The 14714-nt window shown below is 58.7% G+C and overlaps 1 protein-coding gene across 8 annotated transcripts in view; it reads left to right on the top strand.

Moving 5' to 3' along the window:
* The window catches only part of ABLIM3 (actin binding LIM protein family member 3), a 35175-nt gene extending 21194 nt beyond the window's left edge, over positions 1-13981 (top strand). The window contains exons 3-23 of one of the 8 annotated variants that reach the window (XM_090151065.1): positions 595-778; positions 861-973; positions 2491-2617; positions 2841-2934; positions 5540-5627; positions 6019-6077; positions 6287-6358; positions 6716-6871; positions 7342-7371; positions 7601-7730; positions 8392-8490; positions 9602-9652; positions 10775-10909; positions 11124-11188; positions 11346-11493; positions 11723-11752; positions 12225-12283; positions 12619-12679; positions 12882-12889; positions 13399-13479; positions 13716-13981. In XM_090151065.1, the coding sequence (XP_090007191.1) occupies positions 595-778; positions 861-973; positions 2491-2617; positions 2841-2934; positions 5540-5627; positions 6019-6077; positions 6287-6358; positions 6716-6871; positions 7342-7371; positions 7601-7730; positions 8392-8490; positions 9602-9652; positions 10775-10909; positions 11124-11188; positions 11346-11493; positions 11723-11752; positions 12225-12283; positions 12619-12679; positions 12882-12889; positions 13399-13479; positions 13716-13829 (1904 nt within the window). In that variant the 3' untranslated portion in view covers positions 13830-13981. The other 7 variants (XM_090151063.1, XR_016471436.1, XR_016471435.1 and 4 more) reach the window with 7 other exon arrangements.
* Positions 13982-14714: the final 733 nt, after the last annotated feature.

Genomic DNA, 14714 nt, shown 5'->3' with positions numbered 1-14714 from the left:
TGTGTGTCCCCTGGAGTGTGGCACAGCTGTGAGGATGTCCTCTGAGTCCCACGGCAAACAGGGTCTGATCCTTCCTCAGGTGTTTATGCTTCTGCTTCCCAATGCCACACAAGAGATGGGGGCTGCCTGCCTGCCCTGTACCCCAACACTTGGTGGGATGGGTGTGATGCATCATGTCCAATGGTCCCTGTGCTGTCCCCGCTGTGCCTCCCAGAGTATGAAGCTCCTCGGATCTGTGTAGATGGAGAGAGATGACACCAAGTAGCAGTGCTTGCCGTGTCTCATTGCATCACTCTGACGGATTATGCACCACTCACATCTCCCACCGGAGGGGATGCAGCAGGGCTGGGCTGGGTACCGATGGACAAACAGCAGTGCGAGCGGCTCCTCCGGGAGCCCCATCCCGCACCCGCGCGGCCCAACACTGACACCTGCTGGTGCTGGGGCTGGTCTCAGCGGGAAACCCTCCGCGATACCCGCGGACAGCCGGCCCTGCGGGGTGCCGGCAGCGCTGCAGCCGGGGGACGCACCCCGACCTGCCCCCGGGGTCCCAGGGCCGAACCCCGCGCTGATGGCTGCGTGTCCCCCCCGCAGTGTGCGGCTGCGACCTGGCCCAGTCGGGCTTCTTCTTCAAGAACCAGGAGTACATCTGCACCCACGACTACCAGCAGCTCTATGGCACCCGCTGTGACAGCTGCGGGGACTTCATCACCGGGGAGGTCATCTCGGCGCTGGGCAGGACCTACCACCCCAAGTGCTTCGTCTGCAGCACCTGCAGGTGGGACATCAGGCACACGTGGTTTGAGGGCTCATATCCCACGCTTCATCTCACATGTCCCTGTCCTTCTCCTCGGCTGCAGGAAGCCGTTCCCCATTGGGGACAAGGTGACGTTCAGTGGGAAGGACTGCGTCTGCCAGAACTGCTCCCATTCGCTCATCAGCACCAAACCCATCAAGATCCACGGGCCAAGCCGTAAGTCGGCCACCAGAGTGTGATGTGAGGGACCCCAGGGGCTTCTGTGGGCACTGCTCCTTAGGCTGACAGGGCTGTGTGCACTCTCCCTGATGTCTCTTTGTAAGCCTGTCTCCATGCCCCCTAGCAGGGTTTTGGCTGTGCCCATCATCACTGGGGTGGTGCTGAGCACAGGTGTTGGTGCTCAGGGATGGGAGGGGCTTTTGGGGCTGGCATGCAGCACGGCACGAGCACTTGGGGAGGTTTGGCAGGAGGAGCAGAGCAGCCTTCGTCTCCACCCGGGGTTGCAGGTTAATGCTGGTTTCGGAAACTCCCTTGCCCTGTGTGTGACCTGGGTGGGTGCTGCTGTCTTGTCCCTGTGTGAGGCTGCTTGTGCTCCTTCCCTTGTGTTGCTGATACCAACTTGAAACTCATCAGGACCTGTGGGAAGGATGCACTGGGTGGGTTTGGCCGGCCCTCACTGTGACATCCCGTGAGTCTGGGGATGTGGCTGCACTGGTGAGCCCCAGGCACAGCACAGGGCTTCCCCACCTTCCTCCATCCCCACCCTGAGCCCCACAGATGAGCTGGCAAGAGTTGCCCATTGCCTCCCTTAGTGGGGTCATAGGAAGGTGAAGGGCAGCCGTGTGTTCGGCCTCTCATCAGCTTCCTCCTTTCCCACCCCTTCCAGCCAGTGCTCCCTGGCCGGCAGAGTGGAGTTACCCAAGGGCACTGTGCTTTGTTCACAGACAACAGTCAGTTGTGTGGTGTCTTGGGGTCCTGGCGCTGCCACCCAGGGGAATGGCAGGGAAGGAACTCCTCTGCAGGACTGCTGCTATCCTCTTCAGGAGAACAGCCCTGGGAGCAAGGTTCTGTGCCTCTCCCTGCACCCCCAGATTGGGGAGTAACCTGAAAACCAGGCGAGCAGCACTTGTGTGAGGGAAGGACCAGATCCCAGCTCAGCTGAACTGCCCCACCTGCTTTCTGCCAGGGGTTCACCCAGCTTTGCCCTGTGGGCAAGGGCTTGGTGTAGAGCTGCCCAAGGCTGGGCTTTGCAGAAAGCCTTGCTCTGCTTGCGCAGTGCCTCAGGAGGGAGGAGGGCAGTGAGGAGAGGGTTAAGGAGCAACCCCATGGAACCTGCTGCACCGGGGCAGAAGAGGATGAGAAGCCAAGGTCAGGGGGTCCAAGGCCCATGTGCTTCCTGCTCGCAGCCTTGGCAGGAGCCAAGAGTAGCAGGGAAGGAAGGGAGTCTCGTAAATACCGTGCTGGGGCCGGATGCGGTGATGGAGAGCGCAGCCCTTCCTCTACTCTGCTGAGCACTTCCCATCCCTCTGCCCCATGGGAGCCCTGGGGCAGCACAGCCCCACAGAGCCCTGGCCAGTGCCATGGTGTTGCCAGCCCCAGCAGAAAGACTCTCTTCCCGATTCATTCTGAGGACAGGCAGGGGCAGGTGATATCTTCCCATCTGTGGTGCAGGGATGATCCCCCAGGGGCAGAGTTTTCATCCGTTCCCCCTCCTTTTTGCCCCCCTACTCCAGACTGCGCAGGCTGCAAGGAGGAGATCAAGCAGGGCCAGTCCCTCCTGGCACTGGAGAAGCAGTGGCACGTCAGCTGCTTCAAGTGCCAAACGTGCGGGATCATCCTCACCGGAGAGTACATCAGCAAGTGAGTGCTGCTGGTTGAGCTTGGCTGGTCTGTCCTTGCCTGCTGGTGCTGCACTGAGCATCTGGCTATGGGCAGCTGGCTGTGGGTACCTGGCTGAGGGGGGCAAAGCAGCAAGTGATAGCCCATTGAGCAGGTGACTCTCAGGTGTGTGATGGGATTTTGGCGGTGCAAGGAGTTCTTGGTCTGGCTTACCTGCCTCACCCATCTCCTTCCTCTCCTGAAGGGATGGAGTCCCATACTGCGAGTCTGACTACCATGCGCAGTTTGGCATCAAGTGTGAGACGTGCGACCGGTACATCAGTGGCAGGGTCCTGGAGGTGAGTCCTGGGGCCACAGCCACCTGTCCTGGGCTGTAATAGGGACAGTCCCACCCAGAAGTGTGTGTCTTGGGGAGCTGTGGGAGATTCATACTGTCATCACATTATTCCTCCCTCTGGGTTGTCCCTGCAGTGGGTGTGTGGACACCTTTGTCTGGAGTGTGGCAGTAGAAGGAAGAGCAGCACCACACTGCAGACCTTTGGGGTTTGGTACCAAAGCACCCAGTGCCCTGGACATGCCCCACACATGGGGACACCAGCTCTAACCAGTTACCACCATACCTGTCTCCAGAGCATCCCCAGCCTGCAAGCACATCCCTTGCAGCCTGCTGGTTGCCTTGGAAACACATCCAGCACAGCCACCCGCCCAGGTGAGGGCTGCAGCACCCAGCCATCGTTGTCTCCCCCCCTAGCCAGGGCACAGTCCTGGACCAGATCCAGAGGTGGCTTTGCCCATTGGCCAAGTCTTGGCCAGCAGGAGCTGCTTGTGCCAAGCTGCTGTGGGATGCAGGGATGTCATGGGGATCCAGCAGCAAAGATGAGTGCAGGCAGCCGTGATGCAGGTTTGAGGCAATGGAGCAGCTGCACAGCCTGCAGCAGCCAGGCAGGTAGGAATTGCTGCCTGAGGGAGGAGAAGTCCTTCAGGACCAGTCCTGCAGCCCCTGCTCCTGCATTGGAGGATGCAGCCATGCTTACTGTTCCTACCCAAATGTCTGCAGGGGATAAAAGGCTGGAAACTCAGCCTGATTGTAATCCAAAGGGTCAGAAGGTGGGAGGCAGAGAGAAAGATGTCAGGATAAAACATGGTGTGGTTTTTAGATCCGCTAGTGTTGCCGTGGAGCTGAGCTGTGGCAGGATGGGGAGGTAGTAATGCTGAAAGCATTTGCAGCTGCTACTGAGACCCTCCTGCTGGGTAGGGGAGGATGCTCCAAGGGCAGCACTGCACCCACCTCTCTGCCATTCCAGAGACCCCTGGCAGGGAGCAGCATCCCCAAACCTGGGGTACCACAGCTCTGCTATGAGCAGGCACAGGTGCTGAAAAAGCAGTGGTGCAGGCAGCAGCTAGAGAAGTGGTCTGGAGCCTGCTGAGAGCTGGGACAGAGCACCTCCAGCCTGGGTCACCCACAAGAAGTAACCAGCCACCTCCTCCCTGCAGTTCCTGTTAGCTGAACTGAGAGTACCAGGCCTGGCTAGAGAACCTCCCGTAAGGCTTCAGCCAGGGCTCTCCAGCGTCTTCCTCCCATCCTTCCTGCCCGAGCCCAGGAATGCTTTCTGCTGACTTCAGTCTCCAGCACTGGCTGCTGTGAGCATGAGCTCAGAACTGCAGCAGCTGCTGTGGGCCAGCTGCCCAGCACGGGGCGCCCAATTGGCAAACCCCAGAGAGGAGCAGGGTGAAGATAGAGCTTCCTGAGCTCAGATGCTGCTGGCAGCACTGGGTGGCACTGCTGGCACTGCTCAGTGCCTGCCTGAGAGCTTCCCCCTGGAGCCAGGGGCTCCAATCGTCTTCTCTGGCAGAGCACAAAATGAAAAGGCACCTTTAAATAATGTGAGGCCTTAACGAGCCTTCCCATGCTATCCATCAGCTGCTGGGCTTTCCTAAGAGCTGGAGCTGTGCGGCCAGGCACGAATGATTAATGAGTCTGTAAGGGACCCTGTGTGATAACAAGCAGATCTCGCCACCCACAGCCTCTGCCACCCTCTTATGAGCTGTAATGTGAATCAGTATAGGAGAGGAAAGGCATGCACACTACTGGGATGGCCATCTTTGGAGAGGTGGGTGGTTGCTCAGGCTCTGCACTTCACAATGGATGAGGCCCTGCTCCCCCTGCCAGGTCTGCTGCACTTCCCTGCCAGCCTACCGCAGCAGCACAGGAAAAGATGTGTGTTATTTCTTGGTGTCAGCACACTGAGCCACTGCGAGGTCTGAAAGCACCGACCTCACTTGGCTGCAGCACATCCTGGCTCCAAGAGGGACCAGAGGAACAGCAGAGCACCTGGGAGGGTCTGTGTCTCCAACATGAGCTGTTTCCAGCAGCCCATAATAACATTCCCATACGGGAATTAAGGAATTGCAGATACAGTGGCCATGGTGTTTAGGAGCTGAGGCTTAGCTGCATTGTTTTCAGTCTCTTTTCTCACAGCTTACAGCTGAATCCTCCGATTGACACAGTGATGGTGGATCCCTCTTGGCACACATCAGAGGGGAGAAGCCACTGGCTGCCATCTGTGCCATGGGAGGATCAGTTTCCTGCTGATTTTATGGGCAACCATCCCTTCTCTGGCACTTCTCGCTAATCTTCACATCAGATTTTTCTATTGATCTTCCCCGCTTCAAACTGTTCCCAACTCCCCCTGTTGCTGCCATTCCCATTATCTGCAAGAGCCTCATCTTCCCTCTGCTGCCCTCAATCACCCTGCATTCTGGTTATTGCAGGAATACAATGTCCGGTGGGGCTGTGCCTTGAGCCAGGGCTCCCAGACCTGCAGGTCGGGTCTGTTTCTTGCATGAAACACGCTCTGCTTTTCTCTACTTCGTGTTGCTCTCCCTGAGGTTTTGTCCCTGAGCATGCCCAGGCCCTGCCCCGCTCACGTTGTTCCCTTGCAGGCGGGTGGGAAGCACTACCACCCCACCTGCGCCCGCTGCGTGCGCTGCCACCAGATGTTCACCGAAGGAGAGGAGATGTACCTCACAGGTAGGGACTGCTGCAGTGATGGGGGCTGTGCCTGGTGCAGGGAATCCCAGGACCCCTTCCCACCTGTCCCACCTCCTTTTGTCTGGGTTACGCTGAGTATCTTATGGCTCTGTCTTTGCTCAGCTGCTTTGGTTCCGGCAGGAGCTCATTGCAGCCCTCATAGAAGCCATTCCCAGCTGCACACCTCTGGTACCAACAGCTCAGTGCAGCTGGGGACAGCACAGCCAGATCCCACTGGGGACAGCAGGCTCTGGGCAGGGGCAGGAGGTGGCGGGGCTGGGATATGCAGGGACAGGACGGGGCTGGGGCTGTGCAGGCACACAGCTGGGTGATGTCTAGCAGTGGGTGCGAGCTGTGCACAGAGCTCAGGCGCTTTCCCTCTGCACTTCAGGCTCTGAGGTGTGGCACCCCATCTGCAAGCAGGCAGCCCGGGCAGAGAAGAAGCTGAAGGTAGGTGGCAGTCAGAGGCCTCTCCAAAAGCTGCAGGTCCCAAATGCTGACCCAAGTCCTGGGCGCTGCGGGAGCACTGCCCCAGCCCAGGGTGGTTTCTTACCCTGCAAGAGCTTCATTCCTGAGCAGCACTCAGCGCTACGCAATGTCTGCTGCTCCTGGCTGTAACCTGCCTGGCTCTCACCGGTCCTTTCTTTTCGGCTCCACAGCACAGAAGGACATCAGAAACATCAATCTCGCCACCCGGCTCCAGCATCGGCTCCCCCAACAGAGTCATCTGCGTAAGTAGATCTCTGACCTCAGCCCCACAGGGCAGAATTGGGGCTGTGGCCATGGGTTTGGGGTGATTTGGAAGGGAGAGTGACAGTTCCCACCCCTTGTGTTTGGGAACAGCACGGACGAATCATGTCCCCTTTCCCCATTGGCATGTAGGGAGCACCCAGAGGGACACTGTCCCACTGTCCTCCATCCCAACCCTCTGCCCTGTTCCTCTGCTGCCTCCGCTCACCTCTTCTTCCTGCTGCTGTGGTGCTCGGGCTCCACGTGCTGGTTCTGTGTACTGTGTGCTCCATCTTCCCCTTCCCTCTCTCCTTCTCTCCCTTTCCGTCCTTTCTGTCTCTGTCTCTCCCTCTCCCTAGGCTAAAGTGGATAATGAGATCCTTAATTACAAAGACCTGGCAGCTCTTCCCAAGATTAAAGCCATCTACGAAGTGCAGCGTCCTGACCTCATTTCGTACGAGCCCTATCACAGATACACGTCGGATGAGACGCTGGAGAGATATAGCTATGGGGAGGTACTGAGCTGGGATGTGCCCAGAGCCGGACCCCCATTTGGGGACATGGCATGGGGCTTCACTCACTTCTCAGGGATACCAGTGGGCACACAGGACAGGGGATTTCTCCCCAAGGCTTCCTTCCCATCAGCAGATGCTGAAGTTGCTGTCAAGAGTGAGGTGGCATGGAGCTGTCCCATAGCAGCTCATGGGCAGGAAGGCACAGAGGGACAGGATTTGAACAGATCCCACGGAGGGGGGAGGGGGAAGTTGAGGTAGTCCTGGCAAGGGCTTTGTAATGTGCTGCAGCCACATCCCTCTCATTCCTAGTCCCAGGGCTTGTCACCCCCAGTCCATCCACCCAATAGCTGTCATGAATCTGCTCTCACTGAGTGGGCTGTGGCATGGGAAACAGAGCTGCTGTGTGGCCACCATCATTAACCATGTGCTGTCTCTCTCTATCTCTCCTCCCTGCCTCCCGCTGTCTCCAGTCCTTGGGGACCCTCTCCCCGTACTCGCAGGTAATGGCACTGCAGGCCTTCATCACCCTGCTGTTACCACGGGGCTGTGCTGAGCATCCCCTGCCCGGTGCCAACCCGAGGTTGGGGGACACAGGGACCCATCCCAGGGGACTGCTCCTGTCCAGCCCCAACTGGACACACATGCACTCAACAGCATCCTTGGTCACAGGATGCCTACCTCTATCTCTCATGCTCAGCTCTAACCTTCCACACCTCTCCCTGTCCCCAGGACATCTACGAGAGCTTTGACATCCGGCAGAGGCGAGCCTCCAGCCCTGGCTACATTGACTCCCCCACCTACAGCCGGCAGGGCATGTCCCCCACCATCCCGAGGTCCCCCCACCACTTCTACCGCTCAGGTGAGGATTTGGGCTGTGGCTCCAGGGACCCCTCTGGTCTTGGCCAGGGAGAGAGGAGGAGCAGTGGGGGCAGGTGGTGACCCACTGTGCTGCATGCAGCCTATGGTTCTGCCACTCTCTGTGCAAGCCATAAGGGGAGGCTGAGGGGGCTCTCAGCTGGGGATGGAGGTGGCCCCAAGGTCCAGCAAAATGTAGAGGAGAGCAACCCACTCAGCTGGCTTGGTAGTTCTGGGGTTGTGCATGGAGCACTCATGCTGCAAGTGCTGCTCCAGATTGCAGAGCTCAGCTGGGGAGGAGCACGCTGTGTCTGCCCGCTCTCCTGGCATCTGGAGCTCGATGAGAATGCACGGCACAACCTGAGGCAGTATGTCCGGAGGTGCTGCCTCCTCCACCATCCCTGCACTGCACCACTCACCACTGCATCACGCACAGCTTTCCTCTCACCAGTGGTGCTGCCAATGGGGCACTTCCACATCTGCCTTCATCAGAAGATGCAGGGCATCTGCTCCATCATGGCCCATCCTGGACCACATCATCCCGTCACCTCACTACACGGGCCATCCCCTGCTCTTCTAACACCGCTGCCTTTAACACCTGTTTTCTTCTGCCTCTTGTTCTTTCTCTCGGTCACTTATGGCTGCTTCTGCTCGGCACTGCGTAGGCACAGAGAGTGGGCGCAGCTCCCCCTACTATAGCCAGTTAGATGTGAGGTCTTCTACTCCAACCTCATACCAAGCACCCAAGCATTTCCACATTCCAGGTAGGCTCTGGAGCCCCTGGCCCAGGGGAAGCGCCGTATGTGTCGCATGCCCGCATGTGCCATCCCTTGTGTGCTGCATGCGTAGCTCCACCGCCTGCCTAGAGCCAGCTGGCAGCAGGATCTACCCTGGTAAAGGCCATCCATAAGCAGGACCTGCAGCTTGAACCCTCCTCTTCCCCTCACCACCCAAACGTCTCAGAGCCTTCCAGTGTCTGCTTGTCCCCTTGTCCCTGTGCCCACCCTTCCTCTACCTGCACATCTTGAGGAGCCCCTGCAGAGAGCCATCCCCTGCCCGCTCCCCCAGGACCATGAGGCAATGCGTGTCAGCCAGGGGCCGTTCTGCTCTCCCCCTTTAAAGATGATTATTTTATACTCCCCCTAGGGCCCGCCGCTCCCTCCCCCCAGGCTCTTCTGGGCTTGCCAGCTGCCTGCTGCCCTTCTGCAGGGATTGCAGGGGGCCACCAGGTAAGGGCCACCACCCACTCCCAGAGCCCAGGGGCATGGGTCAGAGGGGGGGCAGTGGGCGGGAAGCAGGTAGAGCACCATCCATCCCCTGCCCTGCTACAGGCACCTCACTCCACTCTGTCCCACCATGGGAACCCCAGTGCCCAGAGACACCCTGCACCACAAGGACGCCCTGACCACACTCCCACCCCATCCCCCCACCCAGCAGGTCGGTGCTTTATGGATGGCCCCCTCAACCCTCCGCCAGCTTGGCACCAGGCGCTGGCTCGCTTTCCCTCCCAGCTGGCTCTTCTCTCTCTCTGCTGCGGAAAGAGGCTTTGGCTGAGTTTGTTGTGCCCCAGGTAGCTCGCAGGTGGTTCTCGCAGGTGTTTTCCCCCATGGTGCCCAGCTGCAGGCTGGCAGGGCCAGTGATGCATCTGTGCCCCCCGCGGTGCATGCTGACCGGGCGCTCGCTGCATGGCACTCATGCATTGCCACCTGCCCAGCTGTGGTGGAATCCAGCCTGGATCTGGCTGGATGCTGGGGCTGCACTGGAGGCTGCTGTGGGGCAGCATCTCCTGCAGGACCACTGTCCTGCCCCCACTGCAAGCTCGCACTGAGCTCCTCTCCATGCTTCTTTCCTCCTTTCTTCCCTTTCTCTATCCAGCTGCTGGTGAGAGCAACATCTACAGGAAACCTCCCATCTACAAGCGGCACGGTCAGTCTGCAAGCTGGGAGCCAGGCACGGTGGCTCTCGGTGTGGGTGATGGGTAGGGGCATGGTGGGGGATGCAGGCAGGAGTTAGGGAGCAGGACTTTGGGGATGGTATTGCTGTTTCCCCTCTGAACAGCATAGTGCAGGGCAAAATGCAAGGAGCAGGGTGGAGGGAAGGGCTGCTAGCCATGGAGCATCGGTGGGTGGGGGAGTGAGAACACAGGGGGGTGGCAGAGGGGATAAGGGTGACACCAGGAGTCAGAGCAGCCCGCATAACGGGATGCAGATGGTGATTTACAGTTACACACGGAGCCCTGCAGGAATAACATAGCCCATCCTGGATGGCTGCTGGAGGTTGAAATGCACCCAGAAGGTGCAGGAGGCTGGGGAGGAGGAAGTGTGGGGTGGTTCATGGTTCTGCTGGGCTTGCACTCTCTCTGCTTGCTGGCATGTGTAGCTGGGCTGCAGCTGCCCAAAGTAGTAACTGTGTCTCCTCTCTCTCTGTGGGCTCCCTTTCCCACCTGCCCACTGCCTTGCTGTCTGCCTGCACCTCTGCTGTAAGTAGCTGCTGTCGGTGAGGTACCCTGTGCTTGGGTGGTGGGCTCTGCCTGTTCCTCCCTGCCCCTGCTGCCCCCAGGACAGCCATCGAGGATGGCTGGAAGGCTCTAGGAGCTGTGTGTGTTCCCAGTGCCTATCCCCTACAAGTGTCCTGGCCTTGGGGCTGAACCCCTTCCCCAGCTGCTGGGTTCCCACCTCTGCTCTCCACAGTGACCCATTGGCTGCCCTAGAGGGACTGTGCCCTTCTCCATCCCTTCCTGTGTGAGCCCTGCTGTGTGCCTCTGCAGCCATAGCCCTTGGAGAGGGGGCAGCCTGGGGACATGGTGCTGCTGGCACTGAGGCTGCTGGAGTGCCAGACCCTGCACTGGTGACCATTGTCTGTCACTGCATCCTTGTTTTCAGGAGGTGTCAGCCATTTGAGAATGGGTTATTTCCAGCTCTGCTCTGAGCTCTCCCAAACACAAATTGTTACAAAGTGCTGGGAAGAGAGGAGGGTTTGCTTTCATCCTGGTGTAGAACTTTTATAAATGTGGTGTCCCTGTTACAGCTCTCCATTCTCCTTTTGCAGACAACATCCCTGCAGCCACCAAAAGCAAAACCAGTGAGGACATTGCACAGTCATCCAAGTACAGCCCTGCCTACTCCCCCGACCCCTACTACCACTCCGAGTCAGAGTACTGGTCCTTCCAGGGATCCCCCAAAGGTAACAGCCATCTGTGGCACTGTGGGAATGGGAAACCCACAGATAGGGGCATCATCCTGCGCTGCACCTGGACCCAAAGATGGGGTTGAGCTGAGATACGTACCAGAGTGACCCCCAAATCCCAGCAGTCCTTGGGATCTGTCTATTCCCGTGCCTCTGGGTGCTGTCTCCTGTCTCTGCCCCAATCTGACCCACCCCACGTGTCTCCTTGCAGCCCCCCGAGCCCGGCGGTTCTCATCAGGAGGTGAAGAGGATGGCTACGAGCGGGGCATGCACAAGGTGAGAGGTTTCCCTGTTTGCAGCCTGGTGGGATGGGCACAGAGGGTGGCAGCGAGCCAGGACGGCACAGAGCAGTCCGTGTGTCACCTCCTTGCCCAGAGGTGCCACGTGCCCTGGGATGCTTCCCACCGGCATCACCATCTCTCTGCATGCCCAGATCCAGAGCGGCATCGGGAGGCTGATCCTGAGGGAGGAGATGAAGGCACGCTCCAACTCCTATGCAGACCCCTGGACCCCGCCCCGCAGCTCTGCCAGCAGCAGAGAAGCCCTGCACACGGCTGGCTATGAGGGCTCCCTCAACGGCTGTAAGCACAACTGTCCGTCCTTCTGTCCCATACAGGAAGGGGCTGGGAACAGGAGATGCACCCAGAAGGCCCCTTTCCTCCTGAGACTCTGTGCAGTCCCCATGCTCTCATGGGGCTGGGACTGTGTGGGGATGCTTGGGGAGCTCTAAGGAGGGCCAGGGGATGGGGAGGGATCTCTGCATGGTGCAGAGTGCTCAACACTCTGACCCTGGCTGTGCTCCCCTTGCAGCCCCCCGGATGCACTACCTGGCTGACAGTGGTGAGTGTACCACCCCTTGTCCTTGGGGCATGGTCCTGCCCAGATCTGGAGACCAGAGCCTGAGAGCTGAGCCCAGAAAGCCATGCTGGGACTGGGGAGGTGTGGGGAGAAGAAGGAGCCCTGTGTTGTGCCAGTGCAGAGCAAGGAGGGAGGAAGATTTTGAAAGGGGCTATTGGGATGGAGGAGGGAGGGCTGCCGTGGGAGAGGGGTCAGGGAGAGAAACACGCTGGGAGGAGTTGGAAAGGAAACAGAGCCAGGTGAGTTTGGAGCTGGACAAGAATGGAGAAATAGTGGAAATGCAAACAGACTGAGCAGCTGGCCTGGGGAGTCAGGAGCACATCTGTGCCATGCATGGGAGCAGTAGCTGAGGAGATGTGTCAGAAAAGGGGAGGTGTGGGCAGGCAGCAGTGCTGCCAGGTGCATTGGGCTGGCCCTGCAGTCTCACTCATGCTCCATGGTGGTCTCCTTCCAGATCCCCTCATTTCCAAGTCAGCCTCTCTCCCTGCCTACAGAAGGAACGGGCTGCACAGGGTGAGTGCCTCCTGCTGCTCCCTTCTCTGCATCCCTGCTGCCACGCCTGGCTGTGCCAGTCCCAAATAACCCTCAGTGGGCACTGCTGGAGAGCTGTGCCTGCCCCACTGCAGGTCTCGATCCCTGTCCTGCAGCTCACATTGCTTTGCTTCATACCCTATAGCTTAGGAGACCTGGGCTTGTCACTTCCTTGTCACTTGTGCTTCAGTTTCCCCACTGCCAGGCATGGGGGTGCCCTTCCCCTTTTGGGGGCATGAGAAATGCTGTGCTGGGAGGAAATCTGTCTGGAGGGGCCCCTTCTCACCCCTCCCTCTCTCCTTGAATCCCTCCCGCAGCCACCCAGCGCAGAGCTTTTCCACTACGACAGCACCAATGCCGTCAACTGGGGGATGCGAGGTGAGGCTGTGGGGCTGGGCAGCAGGCAGGGCGGGGGGCCAGTGGTGCCATAGGGCTGCCACCCTGCTGCAGGCAGCTCCAGAAATGGGATCTAGGCCAGAGGGACAAGGGCAGAAATGGGGGGGGAGGAGGGGGGAAGGGAAGGGGCCACTGGTGGGGAGGGGGCAGTGGCTCATGTCTCTTGTTCTTTTGTGTCCCACAGAGTACAAGGTAAGATGGCTCTCAGGCGTGACTGCCACCTGGAGGTGACACCCAGAGGATGTACCAGAGAGGTGCCCCTGTGTGCCCAGACCCTGTTAGAGAGAAGCTTTGCCCTCTCCCTACCTTCATCCCCCTTCATCCCCATTCTGACAGCCCCATCCCGGCACCGTAGGGCTCCCACCAGAGCCTTGGTTTCCTGCCTGGGTCCCCAGCCCTGTGCTAGGCAGCAGTGTCTTCCTGGCACGAGGCAGAGGTGGGTGGCTGTGCTCATGTTCCCAGCTCACATTCACCTCTGGGTCACTCCTGGCTTTGCAGAGTGAGTAGCAGAACTTTCACTCGCCATTTCAGAGCCACACAGGTGGATTAGGGTCACACCAAAAGCAAGCCACTCTCTACCCTGTCCCACCCAAGCCCTGCTGTGCTACTTAAGCACCCCAAAATGTGGCAGGGGGCGGCATTGTTGTGATGCCCCATTGCTGGCTGTAGAGAGCTGCCATGGTGCTGCTGTCCCTGCACAGATTTACCCCTATGAGCTGCTCCTGGTGAAAACAAGGGGAAGGAACCAGCTGCCCAAAGACGTGGACAGGACTCGGTTAGAGGTGAGGATCTCCCAGTGGGCACATGTCCTTGGGGCTTACTCTACCTGGCTCACATGGGGCAGTGAGAGGGGCTCATGGGCATGTGAGGAGCATCTCCTGTGCGAGCAGTGCTGCAGGCTGCAGCCCCCTGTTGCGCCCCTTTGGGGGGTCTTGCTGCCAGACCCCCTCCAGCTGCAGCCCCGCACTGCCATCAGCCTGGGATGGTGGCCCTGGCCCAGCAGCCCCTCTCTCCGCAGCGGCACCTCTCCCAGGAGGAGTTCTACCAGATCTTTGGCATGACCATCGCCGAGTTCGACCGCCTGGCCCTCTGGAAGAGGAATGAGCTGAAGAAGCAGGCGCGGCTGTTTTAAAGGCAGCGCATTATAAATATATACATACCTATAAATATATACATAGAAAGATCTCTATATTGCAGCTCTGTATGATTCTCAGTACTGTACGTGGCAGAGGCGCCCTCTGCACCCCTGAGAGTGAATTGGAGTCTCACGGATAATTCTGTGCTCTTTGTTTCTTTTCTTCTCGAGCTTTGATTCTGCATCCATCTTTGGGGGCTTCTAGAGGCTGAAGGTGGTGGGGTGCGGAGATGCTGTCAGTGCTGACCCTCTGCAGCAGCCACAGCTCTGGGAGCCCTGTGCTGTGTGCTGAGGGTGGGAGTGGATGTGGTGATAGCAAACCGGTAATTGCTGCTGTCGGCTTTAGTGCAGCGGTAATGAGCCAATTGGGTTTATAATGATTTCACCCATATAAACTACAGCTCCCTAAATCAAGCTCGGCTGTTTGGGGCTATGAGGAACTTCCAGCAGCAGTGTGAGAGATAAAGCCTGGAAAGGCCAGAGCTTCAGTTAATTCATAATAATAATAATAACGCCACAACAATGAGAAGCTTTTAATTTTCAAAACATTTTATGAACATTAAGTAACTGTTCCTCGCCACTCCCAACATAGCAACGATGGGATAACTGGGCCAGAATCCCGGCACACACCTCTGGGACAGCAGCCAGCCAGCAGCACCCCACGGGCTGCCATCTCTCAGGACGTGCTGAATGACTGCCATGACCCAGAGAACAGGGGGTGCCTCACAGCAGCTGCAGAGCCCACGGTGCTGCTTTGGCTGTGCCATAGGGATGGCATGCCCTGTGCCCACAGCCCTGGGCGACCATTTGTTTTGAGAGGGAATTGGGGCTCAGTCCCAAAGGGAGAGACGAATGGGGGCACATCTCTACGGGGCTGTGCGC

Source organism: Phasianus colchicus, chromosome 15 (assembly GCF_987193195.1).
Source record: "Phasianus colchicus chromosome 15, bPhaCol1.hap1.1, whole genome shotgun sequence".
NCBI classification, from domain to species: domain Eukaryota; kingdom Metazoa; phylum Chordata; class Aves; order Galliformes; family Phasianidae; genus Phasianus; species Phasianus colchicus.
Note: the sequence above shows the minus strand (reverse complement) of the source record. Positions and strands in the feature narration are given on the sequence as shown.